Source organism: Balaenoptera borealis (genome assembly GCF_965194805.1).
Source record: "Balaenoptera borealis genome assembly, chromosome: 10".
Lineage (NCBI taxonomy): Eukaryota > Metazoa > Chordata > Mammalia > Artiodactyla > Balaenopteridae > Balaenoptera > Balaenoptera borealis.
In genome coordinates this window covers 108896790-108924197 of record NC_138874.1, presented here as the reverse complement: position 1 = coordinate 108924197, position 27408 = coordinate 108896790, and the positions used below count along the sequence as shown (strand labels likewise).

Genomic DNA, 27408 nt, shown 5'->3' with positions numbered 1-27408 from the left:
GGCACAAAAGAAACCTCCCCACCCTGGGGTGTCCATCACGTCAGCTCTGGAAAATATAAATGAAGGTTTGCCTGAAAGCAGGTGTCAAGTGCAGAACCAGAAATTATTCCCGTCACTTCAGGTGGCGTCTCTAGACTTGACCCACATCTACAGTGAACCCCTCTGATCTAGAATTTGAGGTCCTGGCTTTGAAGCAGAGGGAACATGCAGCCCCTTGTAGGAGTTCAAGACATGTCACCCTGAAACATGCCATCTTGGCGTACTGATGATTTGAACTGAAGGCACTTGAGACACAGCAGATGCAGGAAGGGCTCTGATGGACGCATTTCTACCTACAAGCTGCCCACAAAATGTCCCATCAGAATGGCACCCCCGCTGGACCAGGCAGACAGGAAGGTCCTCCTCACACGAGCCTGGGATGGGCGCTGACAGGGATCTGTGCTCACCTGTGCTCACCTGTGCATATCTGTGCTCACCTGTGCTCACCTGTGCATATTTGTGCTCACCTGTGCTCATCTGTGCTCACCTGTGCATATCTGTGCTCACCTGTGCTCATCTGTGCTCACCTGTGCTCATCTGTGCTCATCTGTGCATAACCCTGTCCTTCCACTTGCCACCACCTACAGCTCCTAGTCCCAACCCACACTGCCTGAAGGAGAGGAGAGGGGAGGAGAGGAGAGGGGAGGGGAGAGCCTAGTGATGGGCGCAGCCCCTGACCTGAAGTGCGAGGGGCAAAGGTGAGCAGGGGAGGAACCACAGGGCGAGGGCAGGGAAACAGAGTGAGGAGGGGTGCAAAGGGGAGCTGGAGCAGAAAGGGGGACAGAAGGGGGAAGGACAGAATGAGACAGAGACACATAATGAGGGAGAAGAAGACAGACGTCTCCCTGGAGAAATGACGGCTTCTTTTTCCCTCCCAGCATCGGGAATCAGCGTTGCTCTCCCTCCTGTGGTCAAGGGCAGTCCCAGCGGCAGGGCCAGGCTCTCCCTGTCAGGACATCCTCAGCCCCTGCTGGGAGCTGCTCTTCCTGCTGTTCGTTCCCGAACTTGTGTTGCTGCCACGTCTCAATCCCCGGGGGCAGGTGCAGAGCACGCCCACCTGTCCGGGGGCTTCCGCAGGGGCCCCCGTTTCCCCCTTGGTCACCCCCTCCAGCTCAGGTCCGGCCAGGGTCCCCCCTCCAGCACCCACACGGTCACAGCTCCAAGAACGCCTCCAAAGCGAAAGCACATGTGGTTCACCTCATCCAGGTCTGGGCTGAGCCCTGGCTTCCCCGCAGTGCATCCCGGGGACGTTGGCTTAAGGCAGGAGGGAGGGGGGGGCAGGGAGACCCAAGGAAACATCTCAGAACAAAGACACGGGAGGCCAGAAAATGTTTAAAAATCAAGGTGGCCGCAGCCCAGGGTCATGGCCATCCTGCTGGACCCCCTCCTCCTCCAGCCCAGGGTGAGGGAGACATCTGGTTGGAGGAGAGTATCTTGCAGACTCTCTTCGCTGGCAACAAGCAAACGGCATAGAATCTCTAGGTTGAACAGGAAGCAGAGAGAGAGGCCCAGGAGCAAGGGGCTCGGGGCCAGGCTTTACCTGTGCTGAGCAGCAAGGCCCAAGGGATGGCGCTGGACAGCTTCGTCTTCGCAGGCCTGGCAGCTGCCTCAGGAATGAGCCTGGCCCTGGAGGCCTGGGGCTGTATAGACACGGCCGGCCGCTGACACCTGATCTCCTCCCTCGCTCTGGAGGCCTGGCCAGCAGGGCTTCAGGAGCTGAGGGGCTGCAGGAGCCTCGGGTTCTCTAGAGGGAGGGAGGCTGCCTGCTACCTACGCCTCGTCTTTCTCAGACACTTCTGTGTCCTTTCTCACCCAGACTGGGAAATAATGGCCAGTTTCTTCTCTTCCTCTCCTCTTTCTGTGGTCCTGGATGAAGGGTGACAAGTTGGCCACATGGAACTTTTGTTTGGGGAGCACCTCCTGCCTGGGGTTAAGTGACAGCACTTTCACCTCTAGTAACTTGCAGAAGCCTCACAACACTTTGGACAGGATGGGAACTGAGACCTAGAGAGATCAAGGGACTTGCCCAACATCACAGGGTGACAGTGGCAGAAGCGGGATGAGGTCTGACCTCCTGGCTGCCTGGTCTCTCTAGGAGCCCTCCTTTGTCACTCGGGGCAAAGGCACGTAAACAGCCCCCAGTCTGCTGCAGGTGTGGGTCAGGATTGGTGGGGCAGCTGTAGTACATACCAGCCCGTGTGTGGTGTCTCCACAAGGATGACATGGGTACACACGTCGGAATTCCTTCTATATTTATGACACCAATACCACATGACTCGGTCCAAGGAGTGTCACAGTTATAAGAACCCAGGAAAACTTCCTGTGGAAGACAGTCTAGCAGGTTCTCACCAGATTCCACAGGAGTTTCATATGGCCCAGCTTTCCACTAGTTATTTACCCGAGAAATGAAAATGTATGTCCACACAGAAAATTATGCATGAATATTCGTAGCAGGATTATTGTAAGAGACAAAGTGTGGAAACAACCCAAATGTCCAACCACTGATGAATGGGTAAATGAAACGTGGTCTGTCCATACAATAGAAGTCATTCAGCCATAAAGGGAAATGGCAGCCCAACTGCCTTCGAAAGAGTATTAGCAATTTCAAACCAAACAGAAACATGAGAGTCCAGTTTCCTGAAAAATCAACATCTCTGGATTTTACCAAATCTTTCAAAATTTCTTGTTGATCAAAAATCCTATAATTCATACCTAATTTTTTAAATTGTTATTTCTCCAATTGCCGGGGGAGTTGGTCTCTTTTTATGTTTCTAAAGCAACTGCAGCTCTTTGGTGAAATGCCTGTTCATACATATCTTTGGGCCAGTTTTCTATAACTATTGCATCACTCATCTTTTTCTCATGGATTGTAGAAACTTCCTGTCCTTTCCAATACCTATCTCTTTTCATAGAGGCCCTAATGGGTTCACAGTGTGGAGAAACGTTCCACCCCAAGCAGAACCCAGGGAAGCTGCCTTGAGCCATCTGGTCACTCAAGCTCTTCTGGCTGATGAATGGGGGAGGAAACACACTGGACAGTTTCTCCCTCTCAGGATATAATGAGAATTCTGCTGCAGTCGTTAAGCTCCCTGGTTATTACTAATATAAAATACAATATTTCCTCACAGTTCTCCTTCCATCTAGAATCTCCCTTTCCTAATCTTTCCCTGTTACCCCTCACAGTCACCTTTACTCAGAATACTACCCAGCCCTGGTCTGTGGAGAGGACAAAGGAGCTCCTCAGTGGATATAAATGCAAGAATTGAGCCAACACGGGAACCCTGGGGAAAAGGCAGTTCCTCATCTTACATCCCAGCCCAAGCATCTGCCTTCAGCTCCAAAGTGTCAGGCCGGCTGTCCTCCCAGCAGTGTCCAAGCACGGCTGTGGCTGCCTGGGGAGAAAAAGAAAGCACGGTCCCTTCTCCAGGGAAATTCAAGGTTCCTAAAATCACAACGTCCTCTGGAGGAAATTTATGGGTTAACAGTAGTTTTTGAGGATTTTTGCCCCTCGGATTCTGTCCCCAAAGGTCACACCTGGTTTCTGAGGGGCCCTAAACAAGCCTGGTCTCCCCCTTCTAAGATCCTTCCCTGTGGAATGCTCCACGGCACGTCTTTCCTCTCCTTCTCCATGAGATGTACTAGTTGTCTCCACCTGGCTCACAGACCCCCTACGTGCCTTCCACCCCATCAGAACTTTCCATCTACTCTCTTTCTAGATGGGCGTCACCTCCTGCTGAGCGCCCAGGCTTTATTCTCATGGAAGAGTTCAAGGGTCTCTTGGGCATTTTGTAAACTGCCTCCCCAGCATGGATTCCCTCCTAGTTGACAGAGAACCACAGGTTTATTCAGTTTCTCTTCCCCCCTGAATGTCCCATGGGCTTTGGGAGAGGTTGACCCCATACCCAGCTCCGAGAACTGGCCTCAGTGGTGGAAGAGGTGGTGTGAGTGTCACCAGGAGGCTCCCTGTCCCAGTTGGTGATGGTGCAGGAATGAGCGTGTCCCCCAGATGGGCCACTGAAGTGATAGGAAAGGTCTGGCCACAGGGGGAGGTGGGAGAGGTCTGCTCTCCGCTTCTGCCCAACTGAGAGTGAAGCCAAGTCACAAGGCAAGAGGAGGGCGGGGCTGCCGGTCCAGAGCCCCTGGGCAACCTCACCTCCAAAGCCTCCACTCTTCCAGCCCCAGGAGTCGTCCCCGTCCTTGTTGTTGAGGCATTTGAGGTGGGGTTTCAGTCACACGCAGCAGGAAACATCCTCACTCATTTAAGGCCTCATGAATCCAAGGACAGAAAGTGCTTCTAAGGCTCCTTAAAGACTCAGAAGAACAAGAGCTGTCTTCTGTTTGAGCCCCCCAAGCTGAGCAGACCTGCTCCATCTCACTCTTCTTTAGAGGAAAGGCTATATTGGCTATACTGGAGGAAAGCCTCCAATACAATGTTGACTAAACTTGATGACAGTCATTCTGTAGTGTTCTTAACTTTACTAGGCTTGCTTCTGACGTCTCAGTTATAAATTATAAGTTTTGCTGGATGTTCTTTCTTGTTGTGAGTTATGAACTTAAACTTGTTTCCTTCAATGACTAGTTTCTAAGCGTTTTGTTACAACATTAATAGCTATTCAATTTTTTTTTAAATTTTTATTTATTTATTTATTTATTTATGGCTGTGTTGGATCTTCGTTTCTGTACGAGGGCTTTCTCTAGTTGTGGCAAGCGGGGGCCACTCTTCATCACGGTGCGCGGGCCTCTCACTATCGCGGCCTCTCTTGTTGCGGAGCACAGGCTCCAGACGCGCAGGCTCAGTAGTTGTGGCTCACGGGCCCAGTTGCTCCGCGGCATGTGGGATCTTCCCAGACCATGGCTCGAACCCGTGTCCCCTACATTGGCAGGCAGATTCTCAACCACTGCGCCACCAGGGAAGCCCCAGCTATTCAATTTTGTTGAATTGTGTGTCCACCTTCCGTCTCCCACAGCGGGGCCCCAGGTCCAGCAGAAGATCTTCATCAGCCTCCCTTAGCTGGTGGTCGTTGGCTGGGTGGATGCACGCCAGTCCCCGTGTGGTTGGCCGGCTCCTGGCCCTCCCAGCAGGTCATGTCAGTGGAGGACACGGCGGCTCCTAGTTCTCAGTTGACCCCTGAGCTTCAACCTACTGGCCATTTTTGTGTCATCAGTGTTTCCAGATCTTAGAAACATTGCTCTTCTATTTGAACCCATGTGAGCTTTTGATTTTTCCCTATGTTATCCATATAGTCGTGTGCTGAATTTCAGGGAGGTTTTTACCCAGAGGCAAAGGAACATTTCTCAAAGTGACTGGTAAGTCAACTCTGTAAGAATCACAGCTGGGGACAGGAGGACTGTCAATCACTGCCCTGCACCAGGTCAACCGGAGAGGCTCCTGAGTGATTCTAAACTTTGAAATGACTTAGCTTTAAAACAGTTGAGCCTATTTAAAATCTTGAACCTGTTTTCATGTTTACCCTGAAGGAATTCAGAACTTGCCACCAGAAAGTATGTTGATATGGCATATTGACTGTGTTGACTTAAAGACACTTGAAAAAAGACAAATCCAAAACAACAACACACTCACGTGCACTCTGACCTTCTTTCTTTTTCTTAAAAGCAGGAGATAAGTTGCCATTGAAATGCGTCCTCCTTATGCCAGAAGGAAATAACATTCTTATCATCAGGACATAAAGTTGAGTCCAGAGAATTCTATACACAGAGACCTTGATAAAATAATTCTAATTATCTTGTCTTCCTCACATAGTGTAATTACTTTTCCACCATTGTTTCTCTTTGTTGAAACACATATAAAAGCAAGTAGGTTTCCCAATTTGGGGGGTTTTCATTTCTTATGAAGTCTCTCCCCATGTCATGTAAAACTTGCATTAAATAAACTTGTATGCTTTCCTCCTGTTGAGTTGTCTTCTGTCAACTGAAGCCACAGCCCTGCCGTATAAAACTCTAAGAGGGTAACAATAAGCTTTTGTCCCCCAACCACTACAAGCCAAACATAATTCCAGTTCAGCAGCCTTTGTCTCCAGGGATGATGTCAGTCTGCTTCCCTGTGTTAGAAAAAAGAGTCAGGCACATTACAGATGCAGTTACAAACTGAGAACAAGTCCAAGGAAAAGCCCTGGGCCTCATCTGACTGCTCTCCGTTCCCGCAAAGCGCAGCCCCAGGGTGGGCTCAGTGCCCGCGGCTTTGCGGAGGCAGCCCGTTTGCAGTTTCCAGCTGGTCCTCCTGAAAAGGGCAGACAACTCCCAAATGGCTTCTTCTCTCTCTGAGCTAGACCTTCCCTCCACAGAGAAGTCAAAGCAGGACTACCCTCCCTTCCAGGAATCTCTTCCTGAAACGAACATCCTGTTAGAGTGGGGTCCTGTGACTCCAGCCACCAGGGACCCTTCCCCACTAGACACTTTCTCTTTTCCACTTCTCCCGCAGGCAGAGATGTCACTGTGCTCACACACTGGAGAGTGAACATGAGTGGTGCTGGCCCAGCTCCTCACATGGTGCTGGAAGACGTTATCCAGTCCACCCCGGATGTGCACACACACACACACACACACACACACACACACACATCATGAGGGCCCATATGCTTTTGTAACTCAGGGTCTTGATCCAGTCCTGAGTAAAACCTGAGGTCTTCTCACCCATCTGTTCTTGGCCCCTAGAGACCAAAAAAATATGACCAGACACTAACCTGAGCTAAGGGCAGTCTCCCAAATCCTGTGTCCGGGGGATCAAGGCAGGTAGCAGCCACCTTGGCTGCCGCACTTTGGCCTGGTCTCCTGCCCGCTTCTCCATCCTGTCTGCTACATCTCGTGGTTGTCATGGGAACCTAGACCCCGGCTCCCCGCTAGCCCTGCCGCCCAAAGTTTAGGTTGACCAACCCTCCCGGTTAGTCGGGGAACAGAGGGGGTTCTCAGGACAAGCGGCAGCAGTGCCAAACCAAGAAGGTCCTAGGAAGATAAGGGTGAGTGGTCCCCTCCCAAACAAGGGTGATATAAATGAGGCTCCAGTGGCCAAAGGACAGGGGACAGAGGTTTGAGTGGTCAGATGGCCAACCGCATGCAGCGGTGTCAAGCACGTCCCCTGTCAACCTAGCGGGAGATGATTTCACACAGATGTTAAAGGCTCCAACTTCCTGTACTTCCTGACCCTCCACCAAGTCTACTCCACACTTCACACCTCACAGGAGGCCATGTGGGAGGGAGCGGACACGTCAAGGGTCACCGCAGGTCTCTGTCGAGAGTTTTCTGTCCTGTTTCCCCCATGAGCTCCTGATATTTCACCCTCTCAGCCCACACCCCAAGCTCGACACTACCCCAGGCCCCTCGGGCCAACCTCAGCCCTCCTACAACTATCTGCTCCGTCAAGGACACGTACAAGAAGGGAGTGTGCCCAACTTTGCCTCCCATGCCCTGTGTACAGAGGCTGTAATGGGTCCAGGGAGGGGGGGCAGGTTGATGTGGGCCTGGCTGCCCGCCCAGCACAGCCGCCTTGCCCGTGAAGACCCCGAGGGGCTGTGCGTGAGGGACGCGGTGAAGCTGTCTCACCCCCACCTGTCCACTGCTCACTGCACACTCTCCTCCGCCTCAGGGCACGACAGGGCAGGGCCCCGTGGCCTTTCTCACTCCTTGTGGGAGCCCACGGTACCTGTCTACTTCACATGAGGGGATCAGTGCTTAGATGTGGCGCTGGGAACAGTGACCAAACCGACACTTGCTTTGAAAAAAGTTCTTTATTTGGCTTGTCCTAGAATAAGAAAAGGCTAAGATATACACTACAGGCCAAAGAAGCTGGTTCATAAAAAGTCAGAAAAGAAATTCTATCTACAACAAGCGCTGCCGCTCCCAGTGTGCGGCTCACTGCTTCACGTGGGATTTTAGGTTCCAGCACCTGCTTGCCTGACGCTTTGTCCTGGCACCAAGTCTGTGTTTCTGGGAAAACCTGCTCCCATCTTTCTCACCCCCACCTCCACCCACCACCGTGTGCCTGGGCCAGAGTTGGGTGCTCTGGGTGCCAAGCTCTGGACACTGGGTTCTCCCCTCCTCGTACGGGCTCCGGAGCGTAGGGCCCTGCGTCCGAGCATCGCGTGTGTTCCCCTGCTTCACATCCTAGAGCTCAGGGGCAGGCCACGGACACCACGGGTGCTCCTCCCCAGTGCGAAGGCTGCTACGGCCAAGAGCATGGCCAGGAAGACCCCAGCAAGGATGGTGGCACTGTGGGAGCTCCCCTGGGCGCTGGCCTCCTCTTCCAGGTCAACCTCTGGCCGGTCTGCGAAGGAGAGGGGAGAGAAGTAAGGATGGGGGTCCCAGGGCAGGGTGATGGCAATCAGAACTGTTTGGTGGGCGGGGAAAAGAAGGGAGAAAAGAGTGCCTTTCAGGAAACTGAGGTCAGACCCCAAAGAGCAGCTGAGTGTCAGCCCTGGCAGACTTCACGGTGTCTTGTCAGCCAACAGGAGCAAAGAAGGTTTGTGAACAGGAAGTCAGAGCTGGGCTTTGGCATAAGATATCTGGCTGAAGGCTCCTGATGGATGGGAGGAGAGTGAGTTGGGGCATTTGAGCCCATTTGGGAAATGGGTACAAAGGTCCCAGCAAGAGGGACACCGGCCTTAAGCTACCGCAGTGTCAGTGGGAAGAGAAGGAAAAGGAGAGACATGAACAGCGTCCCCATCGGCCGCCTTTGCCCCTCCCCCTGCCCTGCCTTCCTTCTCTCTTGTAGCTCCAGCCCCCATGGTGGGTACCATGCAGGTGACTTATGACTGCACTGTGTCCCCTCCTGCTGGAATGGAAGCTCCTCAGGGCAAGGATTTTGATGTATTTAGTTCTCTGTCTCCTGGCACATAATAGGTCTTCCAAAGATGCCTGGAATGTTGAATATGGGAGGGAAGAGCCTGGAAGCAGCCAGACTTCCAGGGGAGGGCCTGAATCTGGGCCCTGAGGGGAGCGAGCTGTCAAAGATCCTCTGTGGGGTGAAGCCCTGTGACTGCTGGAGGATTTGTGACTAGTGCTGCCCCACATCTGTCCCTGTCACCAATACCACCACACTTGTTGACCTGGCCCGGCCTGGACCAGAAATCATGGGAATCCCTTGGCAAACATTTCCTCACCCACACGCACAACAGAACAGCACAGTGGGAAATCTGCTCCCCGTTCTAGATGGGGAAAATGAAACGGCTTTTCCAGGATCAACCCCTGGGAGCCGTGAGAATAAACCAGTCCTGCCTGGATCTGCACGGACCTGCCCAGACCCTGATCGCGCTACTCCAGGGCTACAGTTTGTCATCATCATTATAAGTAATAACGTGATGATTAATGTTAACATTGGTGACAATAACGATAGTAACAAAATCACCGTTCTTTGTAGCCGGTGACTTATACCAGGCAGGAGCCAGAGCAGTGGAACTAACAGTATTTTGTGTAACCCTCTCAACAGTCCTAAGAGGTAAGTATTAACGTTTTTGTTTTATAGATGAGGAGTGTGAGGTTAGGTATTCAGAACCCAGAGGGTAAAAGTGTCAGGTGTTCTGTGTCCCACATTAGAACTGTCTTGACCAAACCCTACACGTGCATCCCCCACGGACCAGAAGCTCTCGGAAGAAGGTGAGAACCAGGTCTAGCTCCACTTCATATCGCGCACGGTAGCACAGGAGCCCTATTCGAGGGGAAACGGGACACCCACGGAAGCATCCCAAGTCCCCGTGGTTCACGGGCCTGGGCCCCGGCAGATGGCGGGGTGGGAAGATGGCCACCTACCCAGGCTCCTCTTCTCAGCGTGCGGGACCTGCAGCAGGATGGGTCCCAGGGCGACATCCACCTTCTCCTGGTAGGAGCCCACGCCCCTCTTGGCCCTCACGATGCAGCCTCTGCTGCAGCGGGACGAGGCATCGTACGCCCTGCACACGACCATCTTGCACTGCAGGTACACGGAAGGGAAGCGGCTCAGGAAGTGGAAGGAACTGAACTTGAAGCGGAGGACGTTGGGTGAGGGCTGCTGGTAGGATTGGTAGGTTTCATCCTTCACACACCTGTAGGAGGAGAGGAGTCACCGTCAGCTCTCAGCAAGGCACTGCCTTCCTCACGCCACCCACCCCATGGGCTGGGCGTCCTCCTCAGAGGGTGGCGGTCAGGGGACCGCCTGCTGCCTTCACAACATTCCTTGTGGACCACCTGCTGGGCATGCTCTTTGTGCGGCACCCCATCTCCTCCTTGTTTAATCCTTCCAACAGGCTGTGATATGGGCTCCACTACGCTCATTTGATGGCTGCAGAAACTGGTTCAGAGAGGTGCTATTGCCTGTCCAGAGTGATGCAGCTGGGACGGGGCAGAGCTGGCATCTCAACCTCCATCTGCTTCAAAAACAACGTTTTCCCACTACAGGTATGTCTTTTTAATATTAAGGCTTGCCTGGAGTTCAGTCACTTGGTCTAATTTTACTTTATAGCTAACCTGCTTGATGGCCACTCAGTTCTCCAGATGCCCAGAGAGGACAGCCTGGCTGGTTAAGCTTGAGCTACTGGGAGCCCAATCTGCCTCCCTTGAGCTCTGGGCTGGTTGTGTGTATCAGGTAAAGGCTGAAGTCCACCCCATGAAGACACTCCTTACCCACTCCGGATGAGATCATAAGTCAAAGATGTAAAGTCATTGGGATCTGGTGACGCCACACAGGTGTCCACAAATAAGGCCAGGGAGGCGTTAGAATGGAGGATTTCAGCCTGAAGGTACAAATCCTGGTTCAGGTCCACAAAGTATGGGCTGCTGGTCACGGGATATAAGAATGAAGGGGATGTATAAAAGGAAATGTTCACGTCAAAATTGCTGTATTGTATGTTCTTGATCTCGAGGGTGTCATTAGCAATGTACATCGTGTTAACCCAGGTGTTCTGGAGCATTTTGCAGCTGATGTGAATGAGGAGGTCCTTCCTCCTCTTGATGATGCCACTCGAAACAGCTGCTTTGAGGAAGTTGGAGTAGGTGATGGTATCATTATCCACCTGGGAGAGACAGGCAGGCGAGCAGAGTCAGGCAAACGTCATCTACTAAGGGAATCTCGTTGCTGGTTTGGGTGAGAATGAGACTGAAGTGACACTGCAAGATTTCAAAACCCTCCCAGAACCACACAGAGATGGCACATGCCTATCACCATGGCTACCATTACCTGGGATGGATACACTTCACCAGCAAGACTCCCTCCTTTCACACATCCCCTTTCCTCTGCCACGTGATGGGGACCACAGTGTGTTGGTGCCTCCCAGGAGCTGCTGCTTATGGAAAGATGGGGGCGTCTTGATGACCCCCTACCCCTGCTGTATGACTAAGCAGAGTTTGGTCTCCATGGCTCAGGGCCCTTCTGGCTTGTTCTATTTCATTCTCGCTCTTGCTGGGAGAAATCAGGGGAGGCAGTCGTGGGAGGGGCTAGTGGGATTCGTTTTCACTGTGCTGTTTGGATGGGTCAGTAGTTATTGCAGTTTGGTGTCTGAAGCTGCCGGAGCCTGAAGCAACAGAGATCCAGAGTTATGGCTGCGGCAGGTCTCTGACCTCTGGGGCAGGAAATTCCCCAGAGGCTCATATGGACAACAAGGTGGTGGTATGTGTGTGTGGGGGGGTTGGAATGGGGGCCATGGCAATGCTGGAGCACTTTCTGTCACGCTTTGCTTCTCCACTCCCCAAACCACAGGACCATTTCCTGCTGTGCCTTTCATGAAGCAGCAAATTCATAAGAATGTTGGTCTCTATGCTGTTTGATGTGCCTAACGTCTCATAAGAGTGACATTTCCAGAGACAAGAGTCTCACACCTGGTGGTCTGTAAGCATTTCAAGGAAAGGGTGATGTCTAAGCATCTCTCTCTTCCCAGGGCTTGGTGTAGTGTTAACTATAGCATCAGTAGCATCAATAAAGATCCATGGAATGGAGGAAAGGTCCAGGGGACAGAAGTCCAGCAAAAGTACTTGTGATGAAAGAAGGGTGGTGCCAGGAGCAACCAGCCCAAATGGCCAAGAGGACACAGGTGAGCAAGTGCCCCTGGAAGCCCCATGGTCATGATCATCTGGCCACAGGTGAGGTGAGCACAAGAGCAGCATCTCCAGTTGGAGACTGGGCGTGGCGCACTCTTTCCCTCCCACATGCTGTGATGGTCATAAGCAAACTTGTCCTTGCCTGGTACGAGTTCCCACCAGCCGTGGGTGCCTCTGCAAGGACAGGCACAAAAATAACACCATAGTGGCCTCAATAGAAGCCCTAAAATGTAAGACAACCTTACTCTTAAAAAAAAAAAAAAAAGAATAGCAAGTTTGTCATTGAGTGACATTTAGTCATATGCGCTGTCAGGAGCAAAAGTTCATTCCTGGCCATTTGGGAGATTAGACAAGTTCCCTTCTGAAGCCAGCGCTTGTACAACCTAAATATAATTATTCTTTAGAGCAGCGTGTGTTGGAGAGGCTTTCACTTCATGTCTGAAGTTGCAAAATTCAGCTCTGAGTTTGTCCCTTCCAGAAAGACATGTGAAAAGAGGAAAGTTTAACAACTATCTAAAGTGGTCTTGCCACCCTGGGACCCTTGTCTACTCTCTGACCGTGGGTTTCCCTTTTCTCCCATCAGAGGGAGGCTCTGGCCTGCAGGGGACGCCAGAGCCCGCACTTTGGACTCATGTCTGGCAAAGGGCCTAGGATGGGCTCTACGCCTCCATTCCTTCATGGGAAGTACACTGTGTTTTCTGCTTTTATATTTTCTTAAAAAAAAGGGGGGGGGCTTTATATTGGAGTGCCAGTGGTTATCGCAATAAACCATATAAATGTTGCCACCTTGTTACTCCTTCAAAGACAAGCTGAGGTGCCTTCAATTGAACTCTGTACATTCACATGAAAGTGTTCTTGAATCCACATTTGCCTGTGGTTTCCATGGTCAAGCTAGATTCTGAATGCACGCCAAACAATGAAAGTGGGGTGCAGGTTTATTTCCTGATCATCAGAAGCTGTTCTGATTTTAAATTAAAATTCATTATTAGACGTCTGCTCGGTGTGCAAGGCACTTGGGATGGAGTGGGAGTCTGGCAGGCGTGTCAACGGCTCTCCCGCAGAGACTCGGCCTCTTCCGCCTGGCATCCCAATCCTGTGGTGGGGAGACCTCGCCTATTCAGACACACGAGCCAACGTTTGTCAGACGCCCACTAAACGGGGCACCTGGAGGAGATGCAGAAAGTCCCAGCTACGGATCATACCGTCCTGCCTTTGAATCCCTGCTCCACAGTTCGTGATCATGTGGCCTTGGGCAAGTGGCTTAACCTCTGCAAGCTTCTGTTTCCTCACAATTAAATGGGAATAGAAGTTGTCTCGAGAATTTTGAAAGTCTTGTGGAACTCTTAGTTCAGTGCCTGGCACGCATACTAGCCCTTAATAATCTGATTATAAAGGCTTAGGCTCCACGCCAGGGGCACTGGCAGTTGCACAGGTGAATGAAACGTCGGCCTGCCCTGGAGGCACAGTTTGCTAGGGGAACAGGTATTTAAACAAGCAGAGGAATCAGAATGTAGCCTGTGCTGCCCACCACCAGCCAGAGTAGAAGACCAGGGCTGGCCCGTGGCTTTGGCAGCTCCTATTGGAGATGAAGGGACACAGATAGGATGGCTCAGATGTCAGAGGCTCCAGGCTGCATATTTGGAACTGGGAGGGGTGGTCACCTTTGGTAGACTGATTCCCACTGACTGAACTCAGGACAAACCAGAATCCAACACGACTGGTTGACAGGGCGAAATGTAAAATCCAGTTCCACTAGAACGTTTGCAGGGCGTGACTCATCTGTACCCTTCTCTGCATATAAGCCTCCCTGACCCAGTCAGCTCCTATCAGAAGGAGATCTGGTGTCTGTAGGGACTGTCCAATGGGAGCTGGGGGGCCACAGTGGCAACTGCAGACCCTCGGGCCCGGGCACCCACCTGTGGCTGACAGGCCCATCTGGTTAGCTAAACGAGTGTCCCCTCCCTCTCTCACGGTTCCTTGTGACCTTGCCAGATAATGAACAGCACCCTCATAGCACCTAGCTTGGCATGCGGCAAATGTACGGTACGTCTTTGGTGACGGGCAAAGCCTCTGATCACGTGTGTCACACACATTGTACGTAGTTGAGCATTTTGTGCTGTATATTTACTGCGGTCCTAAACCTAATAAAAGTATTTGCGCTGTGTCTGTTCCCTGACAGACAAAATCTTGAAGTGATTACTTAGGTGTCAGCCAAAAATTCAGAACTTAGAGTGCAGAATTTAAAATGAATTTACATAAAATTAAATGCAACAACTCTAAGTTTACCATTCAGTGGGGTTTGACAGTAAAAGACTCAACACTCTCATTAATTCAAACAGCTCCATCCTGCCCCTTTGCAGGCAGTCCCCTCCTGCCAGGTCGGCTCACTATCGTACACAAATTTCATAGAAATGACATCACAGGGTGGGTAATCTTGCATGCCTGGCTTCTTTCACTCAGTGCCACATTTTTGAGATTCTCAGAGTCTGGCGTTGGCCCTACCGCTTCCTGGCTAAGTAGCTTTAAGCAACCTGCTTGACGCCTCAAAGCCCAGTCTCCCTGTTTTTCAAGTAGGATGACAATGAGGGGAGACTTGCATCATCTTGGTGGGGATTTGGGGGAGTTTGACACAGACTAATCTCAGTGTCTGCCACTTGTAGGGTGACAGGATTAAGGAGTTTCCTGGGACATGAGACTTCTCCATGCTAAAATCTGCAAAGTCCCAGGTCAACCGAGACAACTGGTCACCCCAGGTGGAGACAGCTCAACAAATGATAGCTGCAGAGGCCAATTTACTGTGAAGCTAATGAAACTTAAGCTTCAGGGCCCCCCTGCCCAGGCTCTTCCGGGGCTCAGCAATGCACTGGCACAGCCATGTGTTTTTGTAAGATTTCTAAAACTAAGATATGCTTGCATTCTTTCCATGAATGAGGCACCTGCCTCTCTTGCCCACCCCAACACCAACCTGTAGAAGCTCCAGGCCCTTCAGAACCTGGAGCTGCCCCTGGGAGCTGCTATCGCTCTTGCCAAAGTGATAGCAGCCTGCCAGGCACCCTCTCTGGTGGACAATGTGGGAAAACCTCCTCCCCACTGACTTTCCTTCCTTCTATTTGGACATGGCTGCAGCTACGCCATGGCACCAAGGGACGGATTTATATCTTCAGCCCGATTACATTCTGGTTATACCATACTCATGTTTTCTGGGTCCCCGGAATTCACAAAGCACAGCGCAGGGCACTGTAAGAAAGCTGGCTCAGCAGGAGGGAGAGGGAGAAGCTCCAGGCTTACCTGCTGGATGGTGCCACAGCCGGAGTAGGGAACTGTGAAGGTCACCTGGCTCGAAGCAATCTGGGGCTGACACTGGTAGTTCCTGTTCCAGCCGGGAATGACAAGGTCTCTGGCAGAGTAGCCCAGGGACAGGAGGTAGCCCACGCTCACGCTGGCTCGCATGTGATTCTGCAGGCAAAGCAGCTCTGGGGGCCGAGGGTAGACAGTGCGGTCAGTGTCAGCGCCCCCCCAAGCCCACAGAAAGGTGCAGAGGTTGAGATGGCTGGCAGATGGTCTGCCTGCGGACACGGCTCACCACCACGCCAGGTGCCCTGGGGCTCAAGGCAGTTTCACTCTCGTGAGACCCCTCGAGGGCACAGGGGCTAGGATTCCTCTGATGGAGAAGTGAAGGCAGGGTGTGAAACCAGCAACATGTTTTGCCAAGTTGCCGCTTATCCATATAGTAAAGTAACGCTCGGGTTGAATTGCGGGGATGTCGGAAAATCAACATCCTTAGCTATGGACCTAAACACAGGTCCTTTAGCTAAGGGGCAGGTCGGTGCTGAAAATCCTGACCTCAAAGGGAGCCAGTACCTCACCTCGCCCGGCCCCTGGCCAATCTGTACATCAGTCCACTTAACAGCTCAAACCGTGGCCATCAGCCTCTGCTGGACGTGGCTGAGTGACCAGCTCAGACCATCTTCAGGCAGCAGCCGAATGTGCTAGGTCTCAGGACAAGGTCACAGTGTCCCACACGCTGGGAAGGCCACAAGGCCTCAAGCCAGGTGATCCCCTCTGCCCTTGGCACTGACATCTCACTATCTGTTGAAAGCATCACCTTGCCCTTCTACTTCATCTCTGCTGACCACGGAAAGGCCAACGTGCCACCCATCGGCCATGTCTGGGAGCCAGAGTCCCAAGACCCACTGCTCTTGGCCCCTTTCTGCACCAGATAGAGCCTTGGTGACCTGAAAAGGTGGCCATCATTTCTCATTTCACAGCCACGGGAAGGCTGAGCAGCAGAAGTCACTCTGAGGGGCCCCACCCAGACGGACGGGGACTTACCTGTGCTCCCATTGAAAAGTCTGGAGTAGTATTCAGCCTGGAACCCTCTCTTCGTGACGCTGCCATCGCTGATGAAGCGAATGGACATGAAGTTGGACGACGAGGTGAAGGAGCCCCTTGCCCCATCACAAACCCGGGCGAGCAGAGGGGAACTGTGGTAAGGGCCGTCAAACACTTCAATATAATCGTAGTTACAGCCGCCTTCAAGCCTGCAGAGACACAACACACAGTTCTGGCTTCACTTTTAACCAGGATTTGATGCAGGGGGTCTGATCTCCGTGACAGGCATCACACCTCTAAGCCAGAAACTCTGACAAAATTAATTGAAAGTAATAGATTTCCTTTTTTTATTGAAGTATAGTTGATGTACAATATTATACAAGTTACGGGTGTACAATATAGTGATTCACAATGTTTAAAGGTTATACTCCATTTATAGTTATTATAAAATATTGGCTATGTTCCCTGCGTTGTATTGATACAATGTATCCTTGTAGCTTATTTTATACATAACAGTTTCTACCTCTTAATCCCCTCCCCCTGTACTGTCCCTCCTCCAATCCCTCTCCCCACTGGTAACCACCAGTTTGTGAGACTTTCTTAAATCGGGTGGAGATTCATCTTCCCATGACCTCCATACGTGGTTCTAGCCCTGCCTTTTGGGGTCACACATATGAGATCTACAGCTCCTCTCCTGACAGCCTTTTGCACCACGTGAGAAAGGATCACATCCTACCTTAGACTTTTTCTTTGATCAAAAAGACCCCAGTTTCCCATAGAATTTTTTAAAATCCATGAATTCATAGGGAGAGAAACCAATAATTGAACAAAAAAATACTGGGCAAGTCAAATAGCCTCTCTGCAGCTCAGGTTTCTTATTTACGAAGGTGAAATCTCCCTACCCATGTATACTGAAGAAAGCCGTCGTGAGGCTCAAACAATGTTAATATATGGAAAAGTGCTTCATAAAATGTCACAAATGGTGGTCGTTGTTATTAAGATGCTGACTCAGAACCAGTCACGGTCAACCTTTCTCCAAAGGATTTCATACAGTCCCCACAATCCAGTACGAATTGTAACGATGAAGAAATTAAAATAATATTGTACCTTTCACAAAACCCCACACAAATTTCCAAGGCAGAGACTCCCAAGGCCACTGCAACCAGGAATCAAGAGAGAAAACTACTTTGTTCAGTGGTGGCTGTTAGAGGAGAAATTACGGTACCCCCTTCCCAGGACTCTAGAAACTACTGGTGACTCGCTGTGGTCACCCCCCTCCTTGAACCAATCATGTATCACTGTCGTGCTGATGAAGTCTCCTCCACTTAAAACAAGGATTCCCACTCTTCATTGGATGAGGAACAGATAACCTAACCTCTGCTGCAGGGATTTCTCCTCCTCTGCCCGAAACTTACCCAAAAAAAGGAGGGAGTAGAGCGAAAAGGGTTCAGAAAAACTGGTGTGGTTGTTAATAGGATTCTTCTTATTATTACTCCTAACAATTATTATTGTTATTATTATTATTATTATTATTATAATTATTGTAATAATAATAATTATTAGTACTCCTAACTATAATCCCTCCCACTGGATAACATCGTCCAAGTATTTTCAAATATTTCTCTCTTGTGACCCTCCCAGTAACCAGCAAGTGTAGGAGAGCAGTTATTTTATTCTCCTCTCTTGAGGCTAAGGTGAATTAAATGATTTCCCGTGGTCACACAGGAAATTAGTGACATAGGTGCAACTTGAAACCAGGGCTCTGGTCCTGGTGCTACCTCTGTGCTCAGTCGAAAATGGAACCCATAAGAAAAAATGTCAACGGGGCCAACATCTCTCCTGAAGTGCTAGGTGCCATTTATCCCCTTCTACAGTGTCTGCAAGGTCCCTCACACACACTTACTGGACATCTCTGAAGACCACAGTCACACGGTAGTTGTTTTGAACTTCAATGTCCCACACACACTTGGCTTTGTTTGGATAGTTCCCAGGGTAGAATGGGCTGAAGAAGCTCCCTGAAGATTGGGACAGGAAGCCTCCGCAGGTATAATTTGCTGTTGGGATAAAATGGAAACACTGATGACCTACAGTGCACACTGCACAGTCACCTGGGGGAGAGTTTTTAAACAATTCCCAAGACAGAAACCCACCAGGAGGTGCCTAGACCCAAACTACGCCCTGATGGTCAGCGGGGTGCCCCTCCATAGAGGCTGGACTCAGGGCAACCATCTCCTCGTCCCTCCCCAGTGTCACTGTCACCGAGGAGAAGGGAAAGGGGACTTGTCAGGGAGCTCAGAACTTACTGGCTGGGCGGGTGACGTTGTAAACAGGATCTGTTGACAAAGAGAAAACATAATGATCAGTTTCCTGGTACCCTTGACACAACTGTTTAGTCCTTGCTGGCTCTGTGCCTGGAAATGTGCCAACCCTGGGTTCACAGTGAATGCTGGATACAGGCCTTGCCCTCAGGGACCACACAGCCTAGAGGAGAGGATGGAAAAGAGCCAATCCCAGCGTCATGGGCTGGGACTGTGGTGGAGCTGCCTCTGTGAGATCAGCAAGAAGATCATTTGGGGGATTGCTCTCAACATGAAGGATTCTTTAACGGACACACGTTTGTGAGACTGCTACTCGGCCATGCTTCTAACACGGTCACAGTTGTCCATGGGATGACTGGGACAGTTATTTTCATCCAAAATGACCAGAGGAAACAATCTTTTTCTTCCACAGTCTCTCTGAATGAACACGGGCAGCAGGAGGTGACAGGAGACCAGAGGGGCCCTCCAGCCCAAGAGGAGTGACAGCCATGGTCTTGGCGATTCAGCTGGTCACTGAAACGGATTCCAGAGTCCTCAGAGGGAAATCAGTCCCTAGGAGGGGTATGCTCTCCTCCTTCTACTTCTGGACACCCGAGAGGGTAGGATTCCAGAGAGGAGTCTTGGGGTGGGCTGCAGGGACTCACCTGGGGTAGTAGAACTGGTCTGTGCAGCTGCAAGAAAGAGGAAACATGATCAGCCTCAGCACCCAGTATGTGCTGCAACAAACCCATCAGGTTCCTGAGAGAGAGATGCTGAGTGCCTGGCCCCTACCCTCCAGGGCGTGAGAAGGGCGGCCTGGGAGATGTCCAGGAGAGCTGAGTAGCAAACCTCAAACTCATCTATCAATCAGTCTCCACAATAAAAAAGGTTTTTGCGGAATTTGTTGTTACAACTTGTATTCACCCTTCTCTGCCCTGGTGGTCCACTAAGGAAGGTGCTACACCAGACCCAAGAAATTCAGGGACCAAGGTACATGGGTGATGCCTTCAGGGAAACTGCCCATCTTTCAGGGAAGTTCAGTGTGAGAGGAGCTCAGCACGAAGACCCCTTTTCTGGAGAAGACCACACTAAAAAAGAAGCTCAATGACTTGGAAGCCAAGCTGAGCAGATGACACTGGCGGCCTCGTGGTGCCCACAGTTGTGGGAGTTCCAACAGCTGTGGGAACTGCTCTACAGGCAGCCAGACCGAGGGGTCCAGGCAGCCCTACATCGCTTATTTCCAATGTCAAGGTGATTAGCTCTGTGCCTACATGACCGAGTGGACCCAAACCAGTCATCAGCCTCACAGCTTTTATGGGCCCACTGAGGCAGCAAGACTGAGGGGTCCAGTTCGAAGTTCAAATCCCATGTGTGATCTGTCAGGCCCGACCGCAGGTGATGACAAGGCTGTGCCCAGCAGGCCACACAGGGGCCACTGCCCTGCACACGGCAGACCTGGTGCCCAGACAGTGCATCCCGGTTCCCTGGAGGGGCTACCGTCCAGGGCTCAGGAACCAAACCCTGGGCCACCTGCAATGCTAGGCCATGACCTCCATTCACAGACCTCCTGACAGAACTAGCCTCTTTTGCCTCTGGCTTGCACTGTGGCATGGAGAAAATGGCTTCAAGTCACTTTCAGTTTGGTTCTTTGTTCTAATTCACCAGCTACATGCCTGGCAGCTTGTCAGAAAGCTCATACTAATTCTTAGCAGAGAGACAACGTGATTTAAGGAAGCGAGAAATGTAGAAAATGCTTTGAGAGGGGATCAGAGGGTCAGAAGGAAACCACACCCCCAGAGAGGGACACCCAGCTTATTTGAGACCTACCTGAGCAGACGACACTGGCGTCCTCGCTGTGTGCACAGTTGTGTGTGTTCCAGCCACGGTGAGGGCAGCTCCACAGGTAGCTCTCGTGCCCCGAGCAGCCCACGTCGTCCAGGACGATGGGCCCTGAGCCCTGACCGTACCGGGCATTTCCTGGGGCCGATGTGGCCCGGCCACAGCCCAGCTGCCTGCAGACCACGTTGGCGTCGTTGGTGTCCCAGCTGTCGTCACACACGGTGCCCCAGGAGCCTCGGTACAGGACCTCCACCCGGCCCTGACACCTGTCACCTCCATTCACCAGCCTCAGGGCCAAACCTGATTCAGTTCCTGGAAGGAGACGGGAAAATGCACTCTCCTGTGTCTTCCGAAGGAAGAGGTCCGGAGGACTCAACGAGATGCAGAATACTTCCAGGGAAAGACTTCTGAGATCAAGCTAATGTTTTCCTTCCAGAGGACCTGACTGAGCCTGGCCATCATCATTCATCCTCACGGGGCTGTTTGATAGAACCCTTGGCTGTGGACTGAGCGACGCATGTTCTCTGATGGGTTCCCCACAAGGCCCAGCAATTCAGTGGCTGATCCCAGCCTTGGGGTGGAGGTGGGAAGAGGGGAAGCCCACAGCCTGAATCCCCAGGGACCACTGGGATGAACTTGAGCCCTTGCAGCTTCCCAGACCCTGCCAAGCAGCCTCCTACAGATGTTCACTCCCACATGGGAACCCACTCCATCAGGCCCAAGTGCATTCTGAAGACTACTTTTCGCTGAGAACTCACTCATGTCATTTTCAAACCCCAAACATAACCTGACTCTTGAACAAGCCATGCACCGCAGAAAATCATCAGAGCACATGGACATGATTAGGGAGAAGGCATCTATTGGTAGCAGGCTGTTCAGAGTCCTTCCAGGGCTTGTCCACTGAAGAGCTACAAAAAAACCAGACTGTCTCCCCTCCTGGGCTGTAGACCTGTGGCTGACAACTGCCCCTTGGCAGGAAGAAAGCTGACAGCGAAGTCCATAAATATAAGACAACAGAGGTAAGAAAAGTGCAGGGGAAAAGCTCTACTGGAACTTCTGGATCCAGCCCTACCTGAAGACGGACCACCTCTTAGCTATGGAAGTCATTTCGGCCGCCACTACCACCCCCAACTCAAGGGAGTGTGAGTTGGGATCCTATCACTTGGCAACAAAAGCATTCTGAGTCATGTATGCCACAACTGGGAGGTGAAGGTTCTCCATAACTCTGGCACGCGAAAGGAACCCTCCACATTAGATGAGGTGGTGAGCTCAGAGGCTCCAACCAAGAGTCAGGAACTGCACCCAGGCCTGATGACTGGAGAGAGAGAGAAAGGACCAGAGAAGATATTTGAAGAGATTATAGTCGAAAACTTGTGTAACATGGGAAAGGAAATAGCCACCCAAGTCCAGGAAGCGCAGAGAGTCCCATACAGAATAAACCCAAGGAGAAACACGCTGAGACACATAGTAATCAAAGTGGCAAAAATTAAAGACAAAGAACAATTATTGAAAGCAGCAAGGGAAAAACGACAAATAACATACAAGGGAAAAATGACAAATAACATACAAGGGAACTCCCATAAGGTTAACAGCTGATTTCTCAGCAGAAACTCTACAAGCCAGAAGGGAGTGGCATGATATACTTAAAGTGATGAAAGGGAAGAACCTACAACCAAGATTACTCTACCCGGCAAGGATCTCATTTAGATTTGATGGAGAAATCAAAAGCTTTACAGACAAGCAAAAGCTAAGAGAATTCAGCACCACCAAACCAGCTCTACGACAAATGCTAAAGGAACTTCTCTAAGTGAGAAACACAAGAGAAGAAAAGGACCTACAAAAACAAACCCAAAACAATTGAGAAAATGGTCATAGGAACATACATATCGATAATTACCTTAAACATGAGTGGGTTAAATGCTCCAACCAAAAGACACAGGCTTGCTGAATGGATACAAAAACAAGACCCATATATATGCTGTCTACAAGAGACCCACTTTAGACCTAGGGACACATACAGACTGAAAGTGAGGGGATGGAAAGAGATATTCCATGCAAATGGAAATCAAAAGAAAGCTGGAGTAGCTATACTCATATCAGAAAAAATAGACTTTAAAATAAAGAATGTTACAAGAGACAAGGAAGGACACTACATAATGATCAAGGGATCAATCCAAGAAGAAGATATAACAATTATAAATATATATGCACCCAACATAGGAGCACCTCAATACATAAGGCAACTGCTAACAGCTATAAAAGAGGAAATTGACAGTAACACAATAATAGTGGGGGACTTTAACACCTCACTGACACCAATGGACAGATCATCCAAAATGAAAATAAATAAGGAAACAGAAGCTTTTAATGACACAATAGACCAGATAGATTTAAGTGATATTTATAGGACATTCCATCCAAAAACAGCAGATTACACATTTTTCTCAAGTGCGCATGGAACATTCTCCAGGATAGATCACATCTTGGGTCACAAATCAAGCCTCAGTAAATTTAAGAAAATTGAAATCATATCAAGCATCTTTTCTGAACACAACGCTATGAGATTAGAAATGAATTACTGGGAAGAAAACGTAAAAAAGACAAACACATGGAGGCTAAACAATACGTTACTAAATAACCAAGAGATCACTGAAGAAATCAAAGAAGAAATCAGAAAATACCTAGAGACAAATGACAATGAAAACACGACGACCCAAAACCTATGGGATGCAGCAAAAGCAGTTCTAAGAGGGAAGTTTATAGCTATACAAGCCTACCTAAAGAAACAAGAAAAATCTCAAGTAAACAATCTAACCTTACACCTAAAGAAACTAGAGAAAGAAGAACAAACGAAACCCAAAGTTAGCAGAAGGAAAGAAATCATAAAGATCCGAGCGGAAATAAATGAAATAGAAACAAAGAAAATAATAGCAAAGATCAACAAAACTAAAAGCTGGTTCTTTGAGAAGATAAACAAAATTGATAAGCCATTAGCCAGACTCATCAAGAAAAAGAGGGAGAGGACTCAAATCAATAAAATCAGAAATGAAAAAGGAGAAGTTACAACAGACACCGCAGAAATACAAGGCATCCTAAGAGACTACTACAAGCAACTTTATGCCAATAAAATGGACAACCTGGAAGAAATGGACAAATTCTTAGAAAGGTATAACCTTCCAAGACTGAACCAGGAAGAAACAGAAAATAGGAACAGACCAATCACAAGTAATGAAATTGAAACTGTGATTAAAAATCTTCCAACAAACAAAAGTCCAGGACCAGATGGCTTCACAGGTGAATTCTATCAAACATTTAGAGAAGAGCTAACACCTATCCTTCTCAAACTCTTCCAAAAAGTTGCAGAGGAAGGAACACTCCCAAACTCATTCTATGAGGCCACCATCACCCTGATACCAAAACCAGACAAAGACACTACAAAAAAAGAAAATTACAGACCAATATCACTGATGAATATAGATGCAAAAATCCTCAACAAAATACTAGCAAACAGAATCCAACAACACATTAAAAAGATCATACACCACGATCAAGTGGGATTTATCCCAGGGATGCAAGGATTCTTCAATATACGCAAATCAATCAATGTGATACACCATATTACCAAATTGAAGAATAAAAACCATATGATCTTCTCAATAGATGCAGAAAAAGCTTTTGACAAAATTCAACACCCATTTATGATAAAAACTCTCCAGAAAGTGGGCATAGAGGGAACCTACCTCAACATAATAAAGGCCATATATGACAAACCCACAGCAAACATCATTCTCAATGGTGAAAAACTGAAAGCATTTCCTCTAAGATCAGGAACGAGACAAGGATGTCCACTCTCACCACTATTACTCAACATAGTTCTGGAAGTCCTAGCCATGGCAATCAGAGAAGAAAAAGAAATAAAAGGAATACAAATTGGAAAAGAAGAAGTAAAACTGTCACTGTTTGCAGATGACATGATACCATACATAGAGAATCCTAAAACTGCCACCAGAAAACTGCTAGAGCTAATTAATGAATATGGTAAAGTTGCAGGATACAAAATTAATGCACAGAAATCTCTGGCATTCCTATACACTAATGATGAAAAATCTGAAAGAGAAATTATGGAAACACTCCCATTTACCATTGCAACAAAAAGAATAAAATACCTAGGAATAAACCTACCTAGGGAGACAAAAGACCTGTATGCAGAAAACTATAAGACACTGATGAAAGAAATTAAAGATGATACTAACAGATGGAGAGATATACCATGTTCTTGGATTGGAAGAATCAACATTGTGAAAATGACTATACTACCCAAAGCAATCTACAGATTCAATGCAATCCCTATCAAATTACCAATGGCATTTTTTATGGAGCTAGAACAAATCATCTTAAAATTTGTATGGAGACACAAAAGACCCCGAATAGCCAAAGCAGTCGTGAGGGAAAAAAACGGAGCTGGAGGAATCAGACTCCCTGACTTCAGACTATACTACAAAGCTACAGTAATCAAGACAATATGGTACTGGCACAAAAACACAAACATAGGTCAATGGAACAAGATAGAAAGCCCAGAGATAAACCCACGCACCTATGGTCAACTAATCTATGACAAAGGAGGCAAAGATATACAATGGAGAAAAGACAGTCTCTTCAATAAGTGGTGCTGGGAAAACTGGACAGCTACATGTAAAAGAATGAAATTAGAATACTCCCTAACACCGTACACAAAAATAAACTCAAAATGGATTAGAGACCTAAATGTAAGACTGGACACTACAAAACTCTTAGAGAAAAACATAGGAAGAACACTCTTTGACATAAATCACAGCAAGACCTTTTTTGATCCACCTCCTAGAGTAATGGAAATAAAAACAAAAATAAACAAATGGGACCTAATGAAACTTCAAAGCTTTTGCACAGCAAAGGAAACCATAAACAAGACGAAAAGACAACCCTCAGAATGGGAGAAAATATTTGCAAACGAATCAACGGACAAAGGATTAATCTCCAAAATATATAAACAGCTCATGCAGCTCAATATTAAAGAAACAAACACCCCAATCCAAAAATGGGCAGAAGACCTAAATAGACATTTCTCCAAAGGAGACATACAGACGGCCACGAAGCACATGAAAAGATGCTCAACATCACTAATTATTAGAGAAATGCAAATCAAAACTACAATGCGGTATCACCTCACACCAGTTAGAATGGGCATCATCAGAAAATCTACAAACAACAAATGCTGGAGAGGGTGTGGAGAAAAGGGAACCCTCTTGCACTGTTGGTGGGAAAGTAAATTGATACAGCCACTATGGAGAACAATATGGAGGTTCCTTAAAAAACTAAAAATAGAATTACCATATGACCCAGCAATCCCACTACTGGGCATTTACCCAGAGAAAACAATAATTCAAAAAGCCACATTCACCCGAATGTTCATTGCAGCACTATTTACAATAGCCAGGTCATGGAAGCAACCTAAATTCCCATCATCAGACGAATGGATAAAGAAGATGTGGTACATATATACAATGGAATATTACTCAGCCATAAAAAGGAACGAAATTGAGTCACTTGTTGAGACGTGGATGGATCTAGAGACTGTCATACAGAGTGAAGTAAGTCAGAAAGAGAAAAACAAATATCGTATATTAACGCATGTATGTGGAACCTAGAAAAATGGTACAGATGAGCCGGTTTGCAGGGCAGAAGTTGAGACACAGATGCAGAGAACGGACATATGGACACCAAGGGGGGAAAACTGCGGTGAGCTGGGGATGGTGGTGTGCTGAATTGGGCGATTGGGATTGACATGTATACACTGATGTGTATAAAATTGATGCCTAATAAGAACATGCAGTATAAAACAAACAAACAAACAAACAAAAAAAAATATTCTTCATCGCAGGGGCATTTATTTAAAACGATGGGAAGAAAAGACAATGACAAGGAAAAGTAGCCATATCATTTCTTAAGAACAATGGAAACCTACTGAACTATATCCATATCATGAGGTAAAAAATACTTGTAAAAGCATGCTTATTTGGGAAATTATCCATTTATTCTTTATCCCCCTTCTTTCTCCCAAAGCTTTGGAGATACTCCAAGAAATAAAAGCCATGAGGTCTATTTTTTTGAGAATCACTTATCTCATTCACAAAAAAGAAGGGGAAGGCGATCTCCTTAGTTAAAACAAAAGTCATCTACCGAGCAGGGGAGAATGAGGCTGAGAGTGTGCAGGGTCCATGCTGGCTGCGGGTGAGGGCAGGGGCAGGACGTGGTGGGGCAGCCTGGGTGGGCTGTGTGTGCAGGTTGAGGTGGGCTATGCATGTGTCGGCATTAGCTGCATAGACAGCCACACCTGGGGACAGGAAACCCATGCCCTGTGGGTCAGGTGGAAAAATGTGACACTTACTTTCCGTGGTTGGAGTTGATGGACGCCACCAATCTAGAAAGAAAATGAAGTGATTTTAGGATATTGCTGAATAATTTTTTAATTCCATGTTGTCAGTTTGATTGAGAAAGTCAATCGTTTTCCTTACTGCAGGACTTCTCAGAGCCTTGACCATCCCACCTGCACTGAGACTGGCCAAATGGGCTGGAGTACACAGCACTTCCCACCTTCTTTGGCACCAGATATTATCACTATGGCAATGAGGCAGGAGAAAGATGGGCTCCAGGCTAGAAATTTACAACTGGCCTCCTGTTCACACTTCCTGGGGTGAGAAGAAGATGGACTCCAGGCCAGACATTCATTACCAGCTCCCTGTTTACCTTTCCTGAGGCAAGAGACAAACGGGCTCTGGACTACATATTTATGACCAGACTCCTATCTATATTTCGAGATCTGCACTTCAATATAAGAAACAACAAC

At 48.8% G+C, this 27408-nt stretch overlaps 1 protein-coding gene across 1 annotated transcript in view; it reads right to left on the bottom strand.

Moving 5' to 3' along the window:
* Window positions 1–7762: 7762 nt before the first annotated feature.
* Window positions 7763–27408, bottom strand: part of LOC309635536 (scavenger receptor cysteine-rich domain-containing protein DMBT1-like) — a 77108-nt gene continuing 57462 nt past the window's right edge. The window contains exons 46-55 of the mRNA XM_082406923.1: window positions 26950–26982; window positions 20514–20837; window positions 19352–19378; window positions 18693–18722; window positions 18293–18443; window positions 16390–16598; window positions 15346–15530; window positions 10648–11036; window positions 9799–10070; window positions 7763–8317 (exon numbers count right to left, since the gene is read on the bottom strand). Of these exons, the coding sequence (XP_082263049.1) occupies window positions 8151–8317; window positions 9799–10070; window positions 10648–11036; window positions 15346–15530; window positions 16390–16598; window positions 18293–18443; window positions 18693–18722; window positions 19352–19378; window positions 20514–20837; window positions 26950–26982 (1787 nt within the window). The 3' untranslated portion in view covers window positions 7763–8150. The remainder of the gene's footprint in view (window positions 8318–9798; window positions 10071–10647; window positions 11037–15345; window positions 15531–16389; window positions 16599–18292; window positions 18444–18692; window positions 18723–19351; window positions 19379–20513; window positions 20838–26949; window positions 26983–27408) is intronic.